This window comes from Ruditapes philippinarum, unplaced genomic scaffold, assembly GCF_026571515.1.
Source record: "Ruditapes philippinarum isolate M1 unplaced genomic scaffold, ASM2657151v2 ctg20275_1_1_1_1, whole genome shotgun sequence".
Lineage (NCBI taxonomy): Eukaryota > Metazoa > Mollusca > Bivalvia > Venerida > Veneridae > Ruditapes > Ruditapes philippinarum.
This window is the reverse complement of record NW_026866651.1, coordinates 1-14,378: the sequence shown is the minus strand read 5'-3', so window position 1 is coordinate 14,378 and position 14,378 is coordinate 1. Positions and strand designations below refer to the sequence as shown.

At 33.6% G+C, this 14,378-nt stretch overlaps 2 protein-coding genes across 3 annotated transcripts; both read left to right on the top strand.

The window, feature by feature from the left end:
* The first annotated feature begins 182 nt into the window (after positions 1–182).
* Positions 183–12,173, top strand: LOC132733227 (N-lysine methyltransferase KMT5A-like). Of its 2 annotated transcripts, XM_060719830.1 has the most exons (4): positions 191–1,245; positions 4,585–4,777; positions 8,077–8,175; positions 11,960–12,173. In XM_060719830.1, the coding sequence occupies exons 1-3, from the start codon at positions 1,004–1,006 to the stop codon at positions 8,128–8,130; spliced, it is 489 nt and encodes a 162-aa protein (XP_060575813.1). In that variant the 5' UTR covers positions 191–1,003; the 3' UTR covers positions 8,131–8,175; positions 11,960–12,173. The 2 variants fall into 2 exon arrangements, with proteins under 2 accessions (XP_060575812.1, XP_060575813.1); XM_060719829.1 differs by lacking the exons at positions 8,077–8,175; positions 11,960–12,173 and adding an exon at positions 5,022–8,009 and having other exon boundaries at positions 183–1,245.
* LOC132733228 (uncharacterized) lies at positions 12,173–14,371 on the top strand. The gene has a single exon (XM_060719831.1). The coding sequence runs from the start codon at positions 12,281–12,283 to the stop codon at positions 12,995–12,997; it is 717 nt and encodes a 238-aa protein (XP_060575814.1). The 5' UTR covers positions 12,173–12,280; the 3' UTR covers positions 12,998–14,371.
* The last annotated feature ends 7 nt before the right edge of the window (positions 14,372–14,378 follow it).

Here is a 14,378-nt window from a genome sequence, read left to right as displayed (position 1 = left end):
TGAAAATATGGCAAATTTTACACATAACCTGGATCCAGTGATAACGCAAAAATTATTGAAAATATTTTTATTAAACTTGACATATGGGTAGATGGCAGTATAGAAATTATGAACATCCTTTTCTTATCTTCCTATGTTGAAAATTCTGGTTGCTATGGCAACAAATAAAGACTGAGTTTCAAGATTTCTGATTTTAGTTTTTAAGTTTTTTCACTATAAGTTCTTTATTTCTTTAGGTATTTTCTTCAAACTTTAAATATAAGTTGCTAGTCATCAACCACATCATATGTGACAAGGTTTACAACTATAGGACAAAATTTATCAGAATTACCCTCCCTTGAACTTAAAATTTTCATAAAAAAAATATTGTTTTTTTTTAATAACTTCTTTTTTTCTGAATGTATCTACTTCAAACTTCATTTAAATAAATGTTTCTTATTGTCACTCAACATCTGTGAGAAAGTTCAATACTCTAGCAAGACTATTTCCAGAATTATGCCCCTTTTGAACTTAGACTTTTTTTTGAGAAATTGGTAATTTTTACTCCAACTTCTTCAATCGTGATAGGATTTTCTTCAAACTCCCACATCATAATAATAATTATGACAAGGTTTATAAATCTAGCATCCATATTTCCAGAATAATCTCCTCCTTAAACTTTTAATTTTTCCTATTCATTCTTTTAACTTTCATTTACTTCAAATTCAAAATAAACATTTATTATTCATACCTTCATTACTAATTGTTCTTTGTTACACTCACATCATGTATCACATCTTGCATCTTTATTTCAAGAGTAATCTCCTTTTTAAAAATTTTGCTTTTAAAAATATTATATTTTGATAACAGGGATGTTTTAAAAAATAACTTTAGAGTGTTCTTCAGTCCGTCTGTCTGTACATAAAAACTGTTTCCCTCTGTACATAAAAACTGTTTCCTGTGATCACTTTTAAAGAACTTTTTCAACAAATTTACTTAAAATAGAAACATAAGTGAATGGCCAATGGCCCTTCAGAATGTTGCTGGGGTTCTAACCGGTAGGGGATTTATGGATTGCTTGCAATACTTTGATAATTGCTTGTTGATTTCAGGATTTGGAGTGTTCTCAAAAACACCTTTTGAAAAAGGTGATTTTTTATTAGAATATGCTGGAGAGAGAATAAGCATTGAGGAAGCTGAAGTACGAGAGAGAAAAAATCCAGCAAACATGATGTTTTATTTCTCTTACAACGGAAAACGACAATGGTATTTCCTTAACTGGCCTCTCAAATTTAATTATCAGTTGTTATTATCAGACTTCATATTGTCTCATTATTGTTTCAAATAAAAAAATTGAAGCTATTGAGCCAAATTGGATACCTTTTGCTTGGGATGTTCCTTGAATGAAAAACCCATATCTTTCCAGTCTGTTGCATATCTGGGTCAAAGAAGCTGAATATATATTTTGAAAGTGCAATCTTTGAAAACTTTCCTGAAACTACCTAGAGCTAAAATATTGATGTCTATAGCATTTTTAGCTCACCTGAGCATATGCTCAGGGTGAGCTTTTAGGATCACTCTTCGTCCGTCGTCTGTCGTCCGTCGTACGTTGTCCGTTCACACTTTTCAAACGACATCTCCTCTGAAACCATAAGGCAGATCATAATGAAACTTCACAGGAATGTTCCTTGTGTGAAGCCTTAACAAAGTTGTTCAAAGAATTCCATTCCATGCAGAACTCTGGTTACCATGGCAACCAAAAGAAAAAACTTTAAACATCTTCTTCTAGAAAACCCAAAGAGCTAGAGCTTAGATATTTGGCATGAAACATCTGCTAGTGAGTGTCTACCAAGATTGTTCAAATAAAAGCCCTGGGGTCAAAATTGGCCCCGCCCCAGGGGGTCATTGATTTTCCCTATATGCATATAGTAAAAACTTTAAAAAATCTTCTTTTAAAGAACCCAAAGAGCTAGACCTAAGATATTAAGCATGAAACATCTTCTAATAAGTGTCTACCAAGATTGTTCAAATAAAAGCCCTGCGGTCAAAATTGGCCCCGCCCCAGGGGGTCATTGATTTCCCTTATATGCATATAGTAAAAACTTAAAAAAATCTTCTTCTAAAAAACCCAAAGAGCTAGAGCTTAGATATTAAGCATGAAATATCTTCTAATAAGTGTCTACCAAGATTGTTCAAATAAAAGCCCTGGGGTCAAAATTGGCCCCGCCCCAGGGGGTCATTGATTTTCCTTATATGCATATAGTTAAAACTTAAAAAATCTTTTTCTATAAAACCCAAAGAGCTAGAGCTTAGATATTTGGCATGAAACATGTTCTAATGGATGTCTACCAAGTTTGTTCAAATAAAAGCCCTGGGGTCAAAATTGGCCCCGCCCCAGGGAGTCATTGATTTTCCCTATATGCATATAGTAAAAACTTAAAAAAATCTTCTATTAAAGAACCAAAAGAGCTAGACCTAAGATATTAAGCATGAAACATCTTCTAATGGGTGTCTACCAAGATTGTTCAAATAAAAGCCCTGGGGTCAAAATTGGCCCCGCCCCAGGGGGTCATTGATTTTCCCTATATGCATATAGTAAAAACATAAAAAATCTTCTTCTATAAAACCCAAAGAGCTAGAGATTAGATATTTGGCATGAAACATGTTCTAATGGATGTCTACCAAGATTGTTCAAATAAAAGCCCTGGGGTCAAAATTGGCCCCACCCCAGGGGGTCATTGATTTTCCCTAAATGCATATAGTAAAAACTTCAAAAAATCTTCTATTAAAGAACCCAAAGAGCTAGACCTAAGATATTAAGCATGAAACATCTTCTAATGGATGTCTACCAAGATTGTTCAAATAAAAGCCCTTGGGTCAAAATTGGCCCCGCCCCAGGGGGTCATTGATTTTCTCTATATGCAATATAGTAAAAACTTAAAAAAATCTTCACTTAAAGAACCCAACGAGCTAGAGCTAAGATATTAAGCATGAAACATCTTCTTATCAGTGTCTACCAAGTTTGTTCAAATAAAAGCCCTGGGGTCAAAATTGGCCCCGCCCCAGGGGGTCATTGATTTTCCTTATATGCATATAGTTAAAACTTAAAAATCTTTTTCTATAAAACCCAAAGAGCTAGAGCTTAGATATTTGGCATGAAACATGTTCTAATGGATGTCTACCAAGTTTGTTCAAATAAAAGCCCTGGGGTCAAAATTGGCCCCGTCCCAGGGGTCATTGATTTTCCCTATATACATATAGTAAAAACTTAAAAAAATCTTCTATTAAAGAACCCAAAGAGCTAGAGCTAAGATATTTGGCATGAAACATGTTCTAATGGATGTCTACCAATTTTGTTCAAATAAAAGCCCTTGGGTCAAAATTGGCCCCGCCCTAGGGGGTCATTGATTTTCCCTATATTGCATATAGTAATTAAATACTTAAAAATCTTCTTTTAACGAAACCAAAGAGCTAGAGCTAAGATATTTAGCATGAAACATGTTCTAATGGGTGTCTACCAAGTTTGTTTAAATAAAAGCCCTTGGGTTAAAGTTGGCCCTGCCAGGGGGAGGGGGGGCGGAGCAAAAGTCATTGTTATTCATTATTTGTGTATAGTAAAAACTTAACATCATGAAATATCTTCTAATGGGTGTCTTCCAAGTTTGTTCAAATAAAAGCCCTTTGGTTTAAACTGGCCCCGCCCTGGGGGCCTATGTTCAGGTGAGCGACCCCAGGGCCATCATGGCCCTCTTGTTTAGATGTCTGCCAGGTTTCTGGTAGTTCAGATCGTGACAGGCTCTTTTCTGAAACATTCTTTTTTCAAAGACATAATGTACTGAAGTTGTGATAAATTGAGTAACTTAACCCTTTACCTCATGAGCATATTGTGAAAAATGGTGTTTTCATTGAAAAGCCTCCTGTTAACAGTTAACTGCTATGAAGCTATGAAAAATGCTTCAATACTGATGAAACTTGGCACAAATGTTGACTGGACCATAGCCTCTGTAACAGCATGCTCAATTTTAAATTTCTTGTTACCATATCAATGGGGGTCGTCTCAAAATTGCTAAAGTTCACTATTTTGCATTGTTTTTTTTCCATCAAAACTGATTTCAAAGTTTTGCAACTTCTCAATGGATTTAGATAGAGTAAAAGTCTTTTCAGTTTTGGCTACACGTTACCTTACAATCAACCTGAGGCCATTTTTAGCCTGTCACATGTCCAAAATTTCCTAGGCCGATAAAGGGGGTTTTCAAACCTTGAAACTCTTCTGGCAACCCCCTGATGTACCATTTTGATAGGGCATGGCACCGTAAATGTGATAACTTATTTATCAACATTTCTCACAGTGTTTTTGGGCCTAAAAAGTGCATTTTTTCACTGTTGGAGGCCTCAAAAAGGGGGGTGGGGGAGCCAAAACACGTCTATATGAAGTAAAGGGTTAAGTTTGAAAAATTTTACCACAGTAGCATGATAAAGCTATCAATAATAGTTCTACTATACAACAACAAAGGTGATTAAATTACTTACTTAAGAGTATGATGACAATGTAGAGAAATTGCATTTCAATGTAATATAATGATTTTGTCATTGCATGTCACCTAGCATCGATGCCAGTGGAGAATGTAGCCACATTTGCCAGTATGTTAATGATAACCATAATGGAAACTCGGTGATGAAACTAAGGGTCATTAATAAAGTTGCAAGATTGTGTCTCTTTGCCAAGAAGGACATTAATTATGGAGAGGAAATATTGTATGATTATGGGGACAAACAAAGCTTGTGGTGGAGAAAGAAGGTAATATTTCACTTCATTTATTTTTTCACTTTAAGCCAAATTTGACAAGCTCAAATTGTTAGTTAAGTGATATCATACTATAATTGTTTGTTAAGTGATATCCTACTATAATTCTTTATCAGTGAAATATACTAGAATTAACTGTGTGCACCAAAACTGTAATGCAAAAGTTACTATAATTATAAGTGTGTGGATAATACAGATACATGTTTATCCTTGTTGAAAAATTGCTTTATCCCGACAGAATACTGACTTGGAAGATCAATATTGTTATGGTAAACATTATTCCTTTTATAATTATACAAAGTTGCGTTAGTTTTGAATTATTTTATAAATTATTTATATAGAGGTTTTGCATGTAAGTTTGAAATATATTTCACTGAGTGAATATTGAGCAATATTTTGACAAGTGAAAATAGAATAGCTGGTGTTCATGAATCTTATATGTAAAAAAAATAAATTTTCTTTTTATTTCATGCTATTTTTAAGGGATTTACAATATTCTTTAATGATTTTGCCGCTTAATGTCGGGCATTCCCCTAATTTTGTAACTTATTTAACATGGTGTATGGCGACAAATTTTCTTTTCCTAAAGAAGCAACATTTACGGAATTTATTTCTGCCTGTTATTCCATTTATTTATGGTTTTGTTTTCATCCCCATTCAATTATAGTCCAGCTACAGTGAAAATTATATTTTATAAATTTCACTAGTGGTTTATCAGAAATTCAGAATATAATCATCTGATATATTCCAGTAAAACACTGGAAAGCATGAAATAAATTTATATAATTATTTATAGAAATAAATACTAAACAATTTTTATCATAAAACTTCAGCAATGAGGTCCTGGTGAGTGTTTTAGGGTTATCATGGATCTCTTGTTTATACATCTTGTCCCATTTTAAGAAGGGTGTTAGAAAAAAAATCAGGAATAATATTAACATACTTCAATAGGTTATGATCAGACAGATTTAATTTTTCATAAAAGCTCATTTGCTTAATTGAAATGACATTAAATCAAGAAAGTAAATAAAATATCTAGAGAAAATTAGTTTAAGGGTTAATTCAAATATTTTTCCTGACCTTGAAAATTTATTTTAATCAAAATAATTTGCTATTTACATGTATAAAGGTGTTCCAAACTAGTTTCCATGCCATTTTCCAGTCTTAATTTTGCACAGAGTATCACAATGTTTGGGGGTGCCTGAGTGGTTAGTGTCATTGACTTTGAATCACTTTTTTTTCTCACTGCTGTGGGATCATATCCCACCAGAGTTTGGATTCCTTCATGTTTCGAAGCTATCCAGCTATCTTTGGAATATTGGTGGTTCTACTCCTGCTGAGGTATGCCTGAGAAAAGTCCGCACATGACCTTCCCAACAAAACAAACATGGAGATCATTGAACAAAGAAAACAAAATTAAATATTTTTATACCCCCGCACAACAAAGTTGTAAGGGGGGTGTACTGGAATCAGCTTGTCTGTCCGTCAGGCCGTCCGTCAGGCTGTCAGTCCGTTTTTTCTTGTCCGTCCAATAACTTTAGATTCCCTTGACCCTTAGTCTTCATATTTGGCATGGAGGTTAGTCATGATTAGTAGGTGACCCCTATTGATTTTGAGGTCACTAGATCAAAGGTCAAGGTCACAGGGACTTGACTTCAAAAAGACTTGTCCGCCCAATAACTTAAGATTCCTTTGACCCTAAGTCTTCATATTTGGCATGGAGGTTAGTCATGATTAGTAGATGACACTAGATCAAAGGTCAAGGTCACAGGGGACATGACTTCAAAAAGCTTGTCCGCCCAATAACTTAAGATTCCTTTGACCCACAGTCTTCATATTTGGCATGGAGGTTAGTCATGATTAGTAGATGACCCCTATCGATTTTGAGGTCACCATGTCAAAGGTCAAGGTCATAGGGACCTTGACTTCAAAAAGCTTGTCCGCCCAATAACTTAAGATTCCTTTGACCCACAGTCTTCATATTTGGAATGGAGGTTAGTCATGATTAGTAGATGACCCCTATTTATTTTGAGGTCACCAGGTCAAAGGTCAAGGTCACAGGGACTTTGACTTCAAAAAGTTTGTCTGCCCAATGACTTTAGATTCCTTTGACCCACAGTCTTCATATTTGGCATGGATGTTGGTCATGACTATAAGGTGATCCCTATTGATTTTGAGGTCACTGGGTCAAAGGTCAAGGTCACAGGGACCTTGACAAAAAAAAAAAGCTTTTCTTCTCAATTGCTAGAGTATGTCCTGTCCGCAATGTATTGATTTTGACAATTTTAAATTTGAAGCATAACTTAGCAATGCACTGGCTTAGTAACCTCAGATTTGGCAGGGAGGTTGTCCTTGAGCTCTAAATGGCCAATGTTGATTCTGACAAAGTGGTATGCGGGGGTATTCATGCCATGATAGTGGCAGTTCTAGTTTATCTTTGATTGCACCTGATCCCTGATGTCTCTTATGAAGAATTTTTTATGTTGTTTTATAAATCTTAAAATTTAGTGTAAACAGAATTGCTATCATCACTTGTATTTTTATCAGACAAAGAAGGAGAAAAAACATTGGTATTAGCCAACAAACATTGTTAAAGGACTACATGTTTATGTGGCTGTTCTTTTTGTGTCGCCTCTACGGAGTAGTGGCGACATATAGGGATCACTTCTCTGTGTGTCCCTTTTTCGACTTAGAAATTTTTGGTTAATTTTTTGCGTGTAAGCTGGTATATCCATACCTACTGAAGGGAATAGATTGAAACTTTACACGCAACAAAAGACTGTTGTGTTTTAAATGATACATGATTGTACATGTATTGTATTACAGTTGTCTGTTTATTAAACAATAAGATACATGGGAAGGTTTGTATCCTTGATAAAACTTTCTATATTATGTTAATGCCTCTGATTAAAAGTGTAGCTAAAATTTATAAATTTCTCTATCATTGATTTGCTTACTTTTTGGTCTCCTTTGTGCATGCTTTGCGTAAGCAGCATCACAGAAAACAAGTCTTATGTATTTCTTTCCTAACTGTATGAATAGAACATGTATTTTACTGAAATAGTTTAAAATAGGTATGAAAATGAATCGCAGATAAGTAATGACAAAAAAATTATTGATATATCAGTGTATCGTTGATTCATATCTATATATTGTTGATACGCTATGCACTGAATCAATGACAGCTCTAGGTGAAACCATATTTGCCTTGTATTTGGAAGTTGATACTGACATAAAATTGTTATAAGTTTATTACAAAAATGGATTGTACTTTATTTTATTCTCTGATTCAGACAAGGAACATAGTTTTAAAGATACATGTAACATGGATCAGATTGGATCACTAGAGTTAGATAATGAAGAGTCCTGCTCCACACCTATTTTGGAAATCAGTATGTATTATTTCTGTTTAAAGTTTTTGATTTAAAAGGTATCTAAAATTATAAATTTTTGCCTTCCATCATTGATTTCCCTGCTTTTTGGTCTCCTTTCTGCATGTATTGCGTAATAAATCTATATAAGGCACCTTTCTCAAATACTCACAATGGCTTTCAATGCATAATGTTACCCATAAATCATCAATTACAGACTTAAATCATGTGGTTGTTAATGTCTGTTGAATGTTTGGATACCATTCATTAATTCTTTGCTATACACGAACTTCTGGTCTCGTTTTTTTTGCTTTTAACTGCAGGAAATAGGCATGGAAGATCAGTCTTCCTATCTGTGCTTTCCTTATTTTCGTTTTTTGTAGCGCAAAACTCTGGTTCCATTCATGCCTTTAGTAAACAAATGCTCAGGATATGTTGCTAAACTGTTCTATATGGTATATTTGTTGAAAATCGTAACATGTGTCATCTCGAAATAGACATGAAACCTGAGTGACTTGTCACTGCGCCGCAAATTCTTCTAACTTTGCAATTTTAATTTTCCTATTTTACATGAGATATTTTCATTTATTTGTATCTTTTTGCGTTTCTTAAGTTATCTAACTCAAATTTTCTGAGATGATGTAAACATAGCAGTAGAGAAAGTCAACGTGACATTGTGCAGACACATCATCATATATTTAAAATATAGGTAATTAATTTAAGCCTATTCATAGCAAAATGCAAATTATTTGACGTGCGCCAGGAACTCAAACCAATGTCATTGATACTGAAAAATTCTTATTAACTAGAGTGAAATTTTTGTAAATGATTTGTTGTAATGTGAAAGAATAAACTTAACAGTTATATGCGTGAATTATTTTCTATTGGCGTTAAAAATGAACCGTCTATAAAATTTGTCATGGACTTTTGGGACAACCCTTGTACTTTACATTTATAAAGGTTGATATGAATATTCTGGTCTCCTTAAACCATACTTTACATTTATAAAGGTTGATATGAATATTCTGGTCTCCTTAAACCATACTTTACATTTATAAAGGTTGATATGAATATTCTGGTCTCCTTAAACCATACTTTACATTTATTAAGGTTGACATGAATATTCTGGTCTCCTTAAACCATACTTTACATTTATTAAGGTTGACATGAATAATCTGGTCTCCTTAAACCATACTTTACATTTATAAATGTTTTGATGATCGTACTGCATTTCATAATGATTTACAATCTTAATGAAAAATAATAAATGCCAAAACACAGTGTTTCTTCCAGATCGCGTTTTTTACGCATTTTTTACGGCCTTGACGCAATGAGACTCAATTTGTGTGTTTCCAGTGACGCAGTAATTTATTCTCTATTAATTTACAGTAAATGTCAAATTATGACAATTTCAAATCCATTGCAAACTATTTAACAAATTTAAATACAAATCATGCACTGCTTTGATTTTACAACTTAATACCTTTCAATTTAATTGTCCGTTAATCAGACAAAAATTCCCTTTTATGTATCCAAGAGGACAATATAAATATCCAATTATTGTCCACTTTTCTATCAATTAATCAATTTTCAAAACATAATTCCGTATGTACTACACAACCCACTTTCCATTGTTACACATTTTACCTGTATACAGTACTGCTAGTGACGTAGCTATACGACCAAATATGGTAAGGATGATGCAACTGTGTAAACAACTGCCTTGCTGATTTAAATTTTAGTTGTCAGTACATATTAAGCTGCATTTATTACAGTAGCTAACTGGGGGTAATTAAATTAAAGAATTTTCAAATTATTTTTATGCAACATTTTCTGTTCTATTCATCTATTATTGTCCATGGCTGAATGAATAATAGGAAAGAGGCTAATAAATTAGTGGTTCCAGTTCTTTTATGTACTTATTGGCTAATGAAAGAAAATTAATGGTTTGGCATAACCCTAAAAAAATTTAAGTGACCCTTAAAATCTGATACAGGGGGTCAAAAATGACCCCCAAAAAATTGAAGCTGGAAGACACACTGAAAACGTGCCGTGATTTAACGCAAGAAACACTCTGGCAATAACAAAAGTTATCATAAGTATTCTGTGACCTTCAGAGCTATATCAAGAACTCCAGGACATTTGAAAAATCTGGTATAAATCTGTTAGCCGGTGCTTTATGTTTGCAATTTTGCATTATAATTCGGTAATTATGTATGGCAAGGATGAAGACCAGAAATAAACAGGTCATTTCTTCTGAACTGGCAAATAATTTGGAATTTTTTCTCAAAACTACCAGATTTTAAGCAAGAGGCAATGACAAATGGCCTATGAATTGGTTTTTAATACAAGATGTAAGACAAGCTTAATCACTTAAGTTTTATTTAGCTTTTAAAACTCATTTTTGAAAAATGAAAATATCCATTTTTGACGAGTGTTTTTGTAGTATATACAAATGTTTTCGAGCGAACTCCTTGACAGTTATCACAAGAGGATGAGCTTTTGTGATCGCTTTTCGTCCGGTGTTCGGCCGTTTTGAATCTTTTACTTTAAATGACATCTCCTTATAAACCACTAAGCTAATTTCATCTAAACTTTACAGGAATGTTCCTTTGGCAGTCACCTATAAAATTTGTTCAAAGAATTTAATTCCATGCAGAACTCTGGTTGCCATGGCAACCGAAAGAAAAAACTTTAAATATCTTCTTTTAACCATAAGAGCTAGAGCTTAGATATTTGGCATGAAACATCTTCTAGTGAGTGTCAACCAAATTTGTTCAAATAAAAGCCCTGGGGTCAAAATTGGCCCTGCCCCAGGGGGTCATTGATTATCCCTATATGCATATAGTAAAACTTAAAAAAATCTTCTTTTAAAGAACCGAAAGAGCTAGAGCTAAGATATTTAGCATGAAACATGTTCTAATGAATGTCTACCAAGTATGTTCAAATAAAAGCCCTGGGGTCAAAATTGGCCCTGCCCCGGGGGTCAATGATTTACCTTATTTACGTAAAGCAAAAACTTAAAAAATCTTTTTTTAAGAAAACCAAATAGCTAAGGTTTAGATACTAAGCATGAAACATCTTCTAGTGAGTGTCTACCAAGTTTGTTCAAATAAAAGCCCTGGGGTCAAATTGGCCCACCCCTGGGGTCATTCATTTTCCTTATATGTGTATAACAAAACTTAAAAAATCTCCTCTTTGAAAAAACTCAAATAGCTAGAGTTTAGATATTAAGCACGAAGCATTTTCTAGTGAGTGTCTACAAAGTTTGTTCAAATAAAAGCCCTTTGGTAAAAATTGGCCCGGCCCCGGGGGACATTGATTTTCCTTATATGTGTATAGCAAAAAACTTAAAAATCTTCTTTAAAAAATCCGAATAGCTAGAGTTTCGATATTAAGCATGAAACATTTGCTAGTAAGTGTCTACAATGATTGTTCAAATAAAAGCCCTTGGTTAAAACTGGCCCTGCCCCAGGTGTGTCATTGTGTTTAACTATATGTGTAAAAAAAAAAAACTTGAAAAAAAGACCTTAGATGTTTAGCATGAAACATCTCCTAATGGGTGTCTACCAAGTTTGTTCAAATAAAAGCCCTGGGGTTTAAACTGGCCCCACTCCGGGGGCCTATATACAGGTGAGCGACTTCAGGGCCATCATGGCCCTCTTGTTTATGAATTGCTGTCCTTATGTTCTATAGTTTTCAAGAGCATGCTGCCCAGCTTAAAGAATATTTTAAGATACATCTCTTGGGATTTCACTTAATGCACCAAAGTCTGTTTCTTTAATATACTTCTTCATTTTTTCAGAAGCCTGATAGATTCTGCAAGTTTTGTCATCAGATTGTTAAAGGTGGAAAACTGAAACGCCATATTGAAAGGAAACACAAGACAGACATAGGGCAAATATAAGCTAACTCACCATCTGTGAAGAAGGAGTACTTTGATCAAATAAGGCGGGATGGAATTCATGAGTATAATGTTAAACAAATGGAAAAAAGCCTAGAACCATCAATGTGAGAAAGAATCCCTGTGAAAAAAGATAGTCTCAGACTCTGTGAGGATTGTAAGGGTTATTATTCAAATAAGTATTTTTTTAAACATAAATGTCTTGCCCTTAAGCCTACTCCAATGAAACCTAGTTTGATGTTATCAACAAATGATGCAGAAATAAAGAAAGATACAGAGTTCCAGGCAATACTGAATAGGTTTCATGATGACTTTGTTGGAAATTTGTGCAGAACAAATGACATAATTATAATGATTGGTTACAGACACTTCAATTTAAGAAGACACAAGAATGGTAAGGAAGATGAAGTTAGGAAGGTGGTTATGTCTGAAATGCGCTCTTTGGCAAGGCTGTATTCAGAATTTGAAATGCATTGTACAGGAAAAACTGTGGAAGATATGCTGTCAAGAACTCATTTAGAAGATTTGTGTGAAGCAGTTAACACTTTGACAAAAAGAGAAAACAACTCTGAGAAACATGGTCTGAAACTTCATTTAGATGCAGTGATATTAAGATCAGTCAAGGCACTGAAAGGTTATTATGCTTCTAAAGAACAAGATGACAAAAAAAAAGAGTTAAAGCATTTCAAAGATGCATATGAATATAAGTCAAAAATTCTTTACCCCAAAGCTAGACAGATGTGTATCAACAACTCATTCGAAAAGGCAAGGAAACCAGCCAACCTGCCAGATGAAATGGAGTTGAGAAAATTAAAGAACTTTATAGAAAAAGAAATAGTGGAGATAACGCAAAACTTCCATATTAAAGATTATGCTTATCTCAGAACACTTGTTGTCTCAATACAGAAAAAAATAAAAAATATTACATGTTCTAAGTAAAAACCTTGTCACGTATGATGTAGTTGATGATAAGGAACATACATGTATATTAGAAGTTTAAAGTTGATCTCTTAAGAAATACAGACTTTAGATTGAAAAATGAATTTTTTAAGGAAAATTCCAAGTTCAAGGTGTGACAATTCTGGAGTTAGGAGCCTTGTCACATTAGATGTGGTTGGTGATATATTTGGAGTTTAAAGTTGATATTTTATGAAATAAAAAAGTTATAGTAAAAATATTTTACTGCCTGAATTTTGAACATGGACGCTAACACCTGGGTGAGTGGGATAGTCAAGCTAAAAAACAACAAGTTGTTTTCAGATAATAATTAAATTAAACATTTTTATGTCATGAAACAATACAAATATGCTGTGTATAAATTTATAAGAATGATATTTTGATTCATGCACAAGTTCCAAGCAAACTTTTAAGATAACAACAGCCTCATAATGGGACCAGTTAATCTTACTTGGTGTAATGCTCCTATAATTTGTTTATTACTTTGATTTCTATTCACCATAATAAACGAATATATCGGACAAAACTACAAATGCTGAACAAAGTATTCTAGGTAAAAAATAAGATATTTATTTAATAATGCTCTACTTTTTGTATTGTTGCAAAGGCGTTAAGTTATTACTGGATATAGCTTTGAGTCCAAAATGGCTTGTTGCTCAGTACTTTTCCAACTACATGTATTTCTTTTAAGTATACTCTGTCCAATGAATTAAAATATTTTTTTATATAACTTTCTCATTTCTTAAGGTATCTATCTCGAATATTTATTACTTATTACACACATGATGTGTGATGAGATACATAACTCTAGCACACATTTTTTCATAGTTATCCCCCTTGAACATACAATTTTTGTTGAAAATGTTATTTTTATGCCCCCGGCAATTGAACCATTCATTTGTCTGTCCGTACGAGGTTAACCTAGTACGCCAAGTTGAATTTTCCTTAAGTTCTACCTATACCAATTGCTTCATTATTTACACACTTATCAACACAAAGTACATGATCTGGGCAATTTACATAACTAGCTTCCATTTTTACCAAGTTATTGCCCTTTTCAGCACTTAGAAAATGAGTAATGGTTAACCTAAACCAGCAAGTTGAATATATCTTGTGTTCTAGCTTCATAATTACCACAGTTTCTTATCAATACAAAGTACATGATGTAGCCAAGTTATATATCTGTGCCATCCATTTTTTCCCAGGTATTTCCCTTTTTATCACTTTGAAAATAGGGCCTTGTATGGTATTCTGGCAAGTTGGATTTATCTCAAATTTCTCCTTTTTACTTCATTTATTTAATGATAGCTTTCATATTTTGTAGGTGGATACCTTTAATGCTCTTCTTATGGTTAAGTTTTTT

What these genes read in the sequence shown, in the direction of transcription:
- LOC132733228 (XM_060719831.1), top strand. Translation starts at nt 12,281, where the DNA reads ATGAAACCTAGTTTGATGTTATCAACAAATGATGCAGAAATAAAGAAA.
- LOC132733227 (XM_060719829.1), top strand. Translation starts at nt 1,004, where the DNA reads ATGGCCCTTCAGAATGTTGCTGGGGTTCTAACCGGTAGGGGATTTATG. An exon ending in TACAACGGAAAACGACAATG is followed by an intron (nt 1,246 to 4,584) that starts GTATTTCCTTAA and finishes CATGTCACCTAG; the next exon opens with CATCGATGCCAGTGGAGAAT. An exon ending in GCTTGTGGTGGAGAAAGAAG is followed by an intron (nt 4,778 to 5,021) that starts GTAATATTTCAC and finishes TTATCCCGACAG; the next exon opens with AATACTGACTTGGAAGATCA.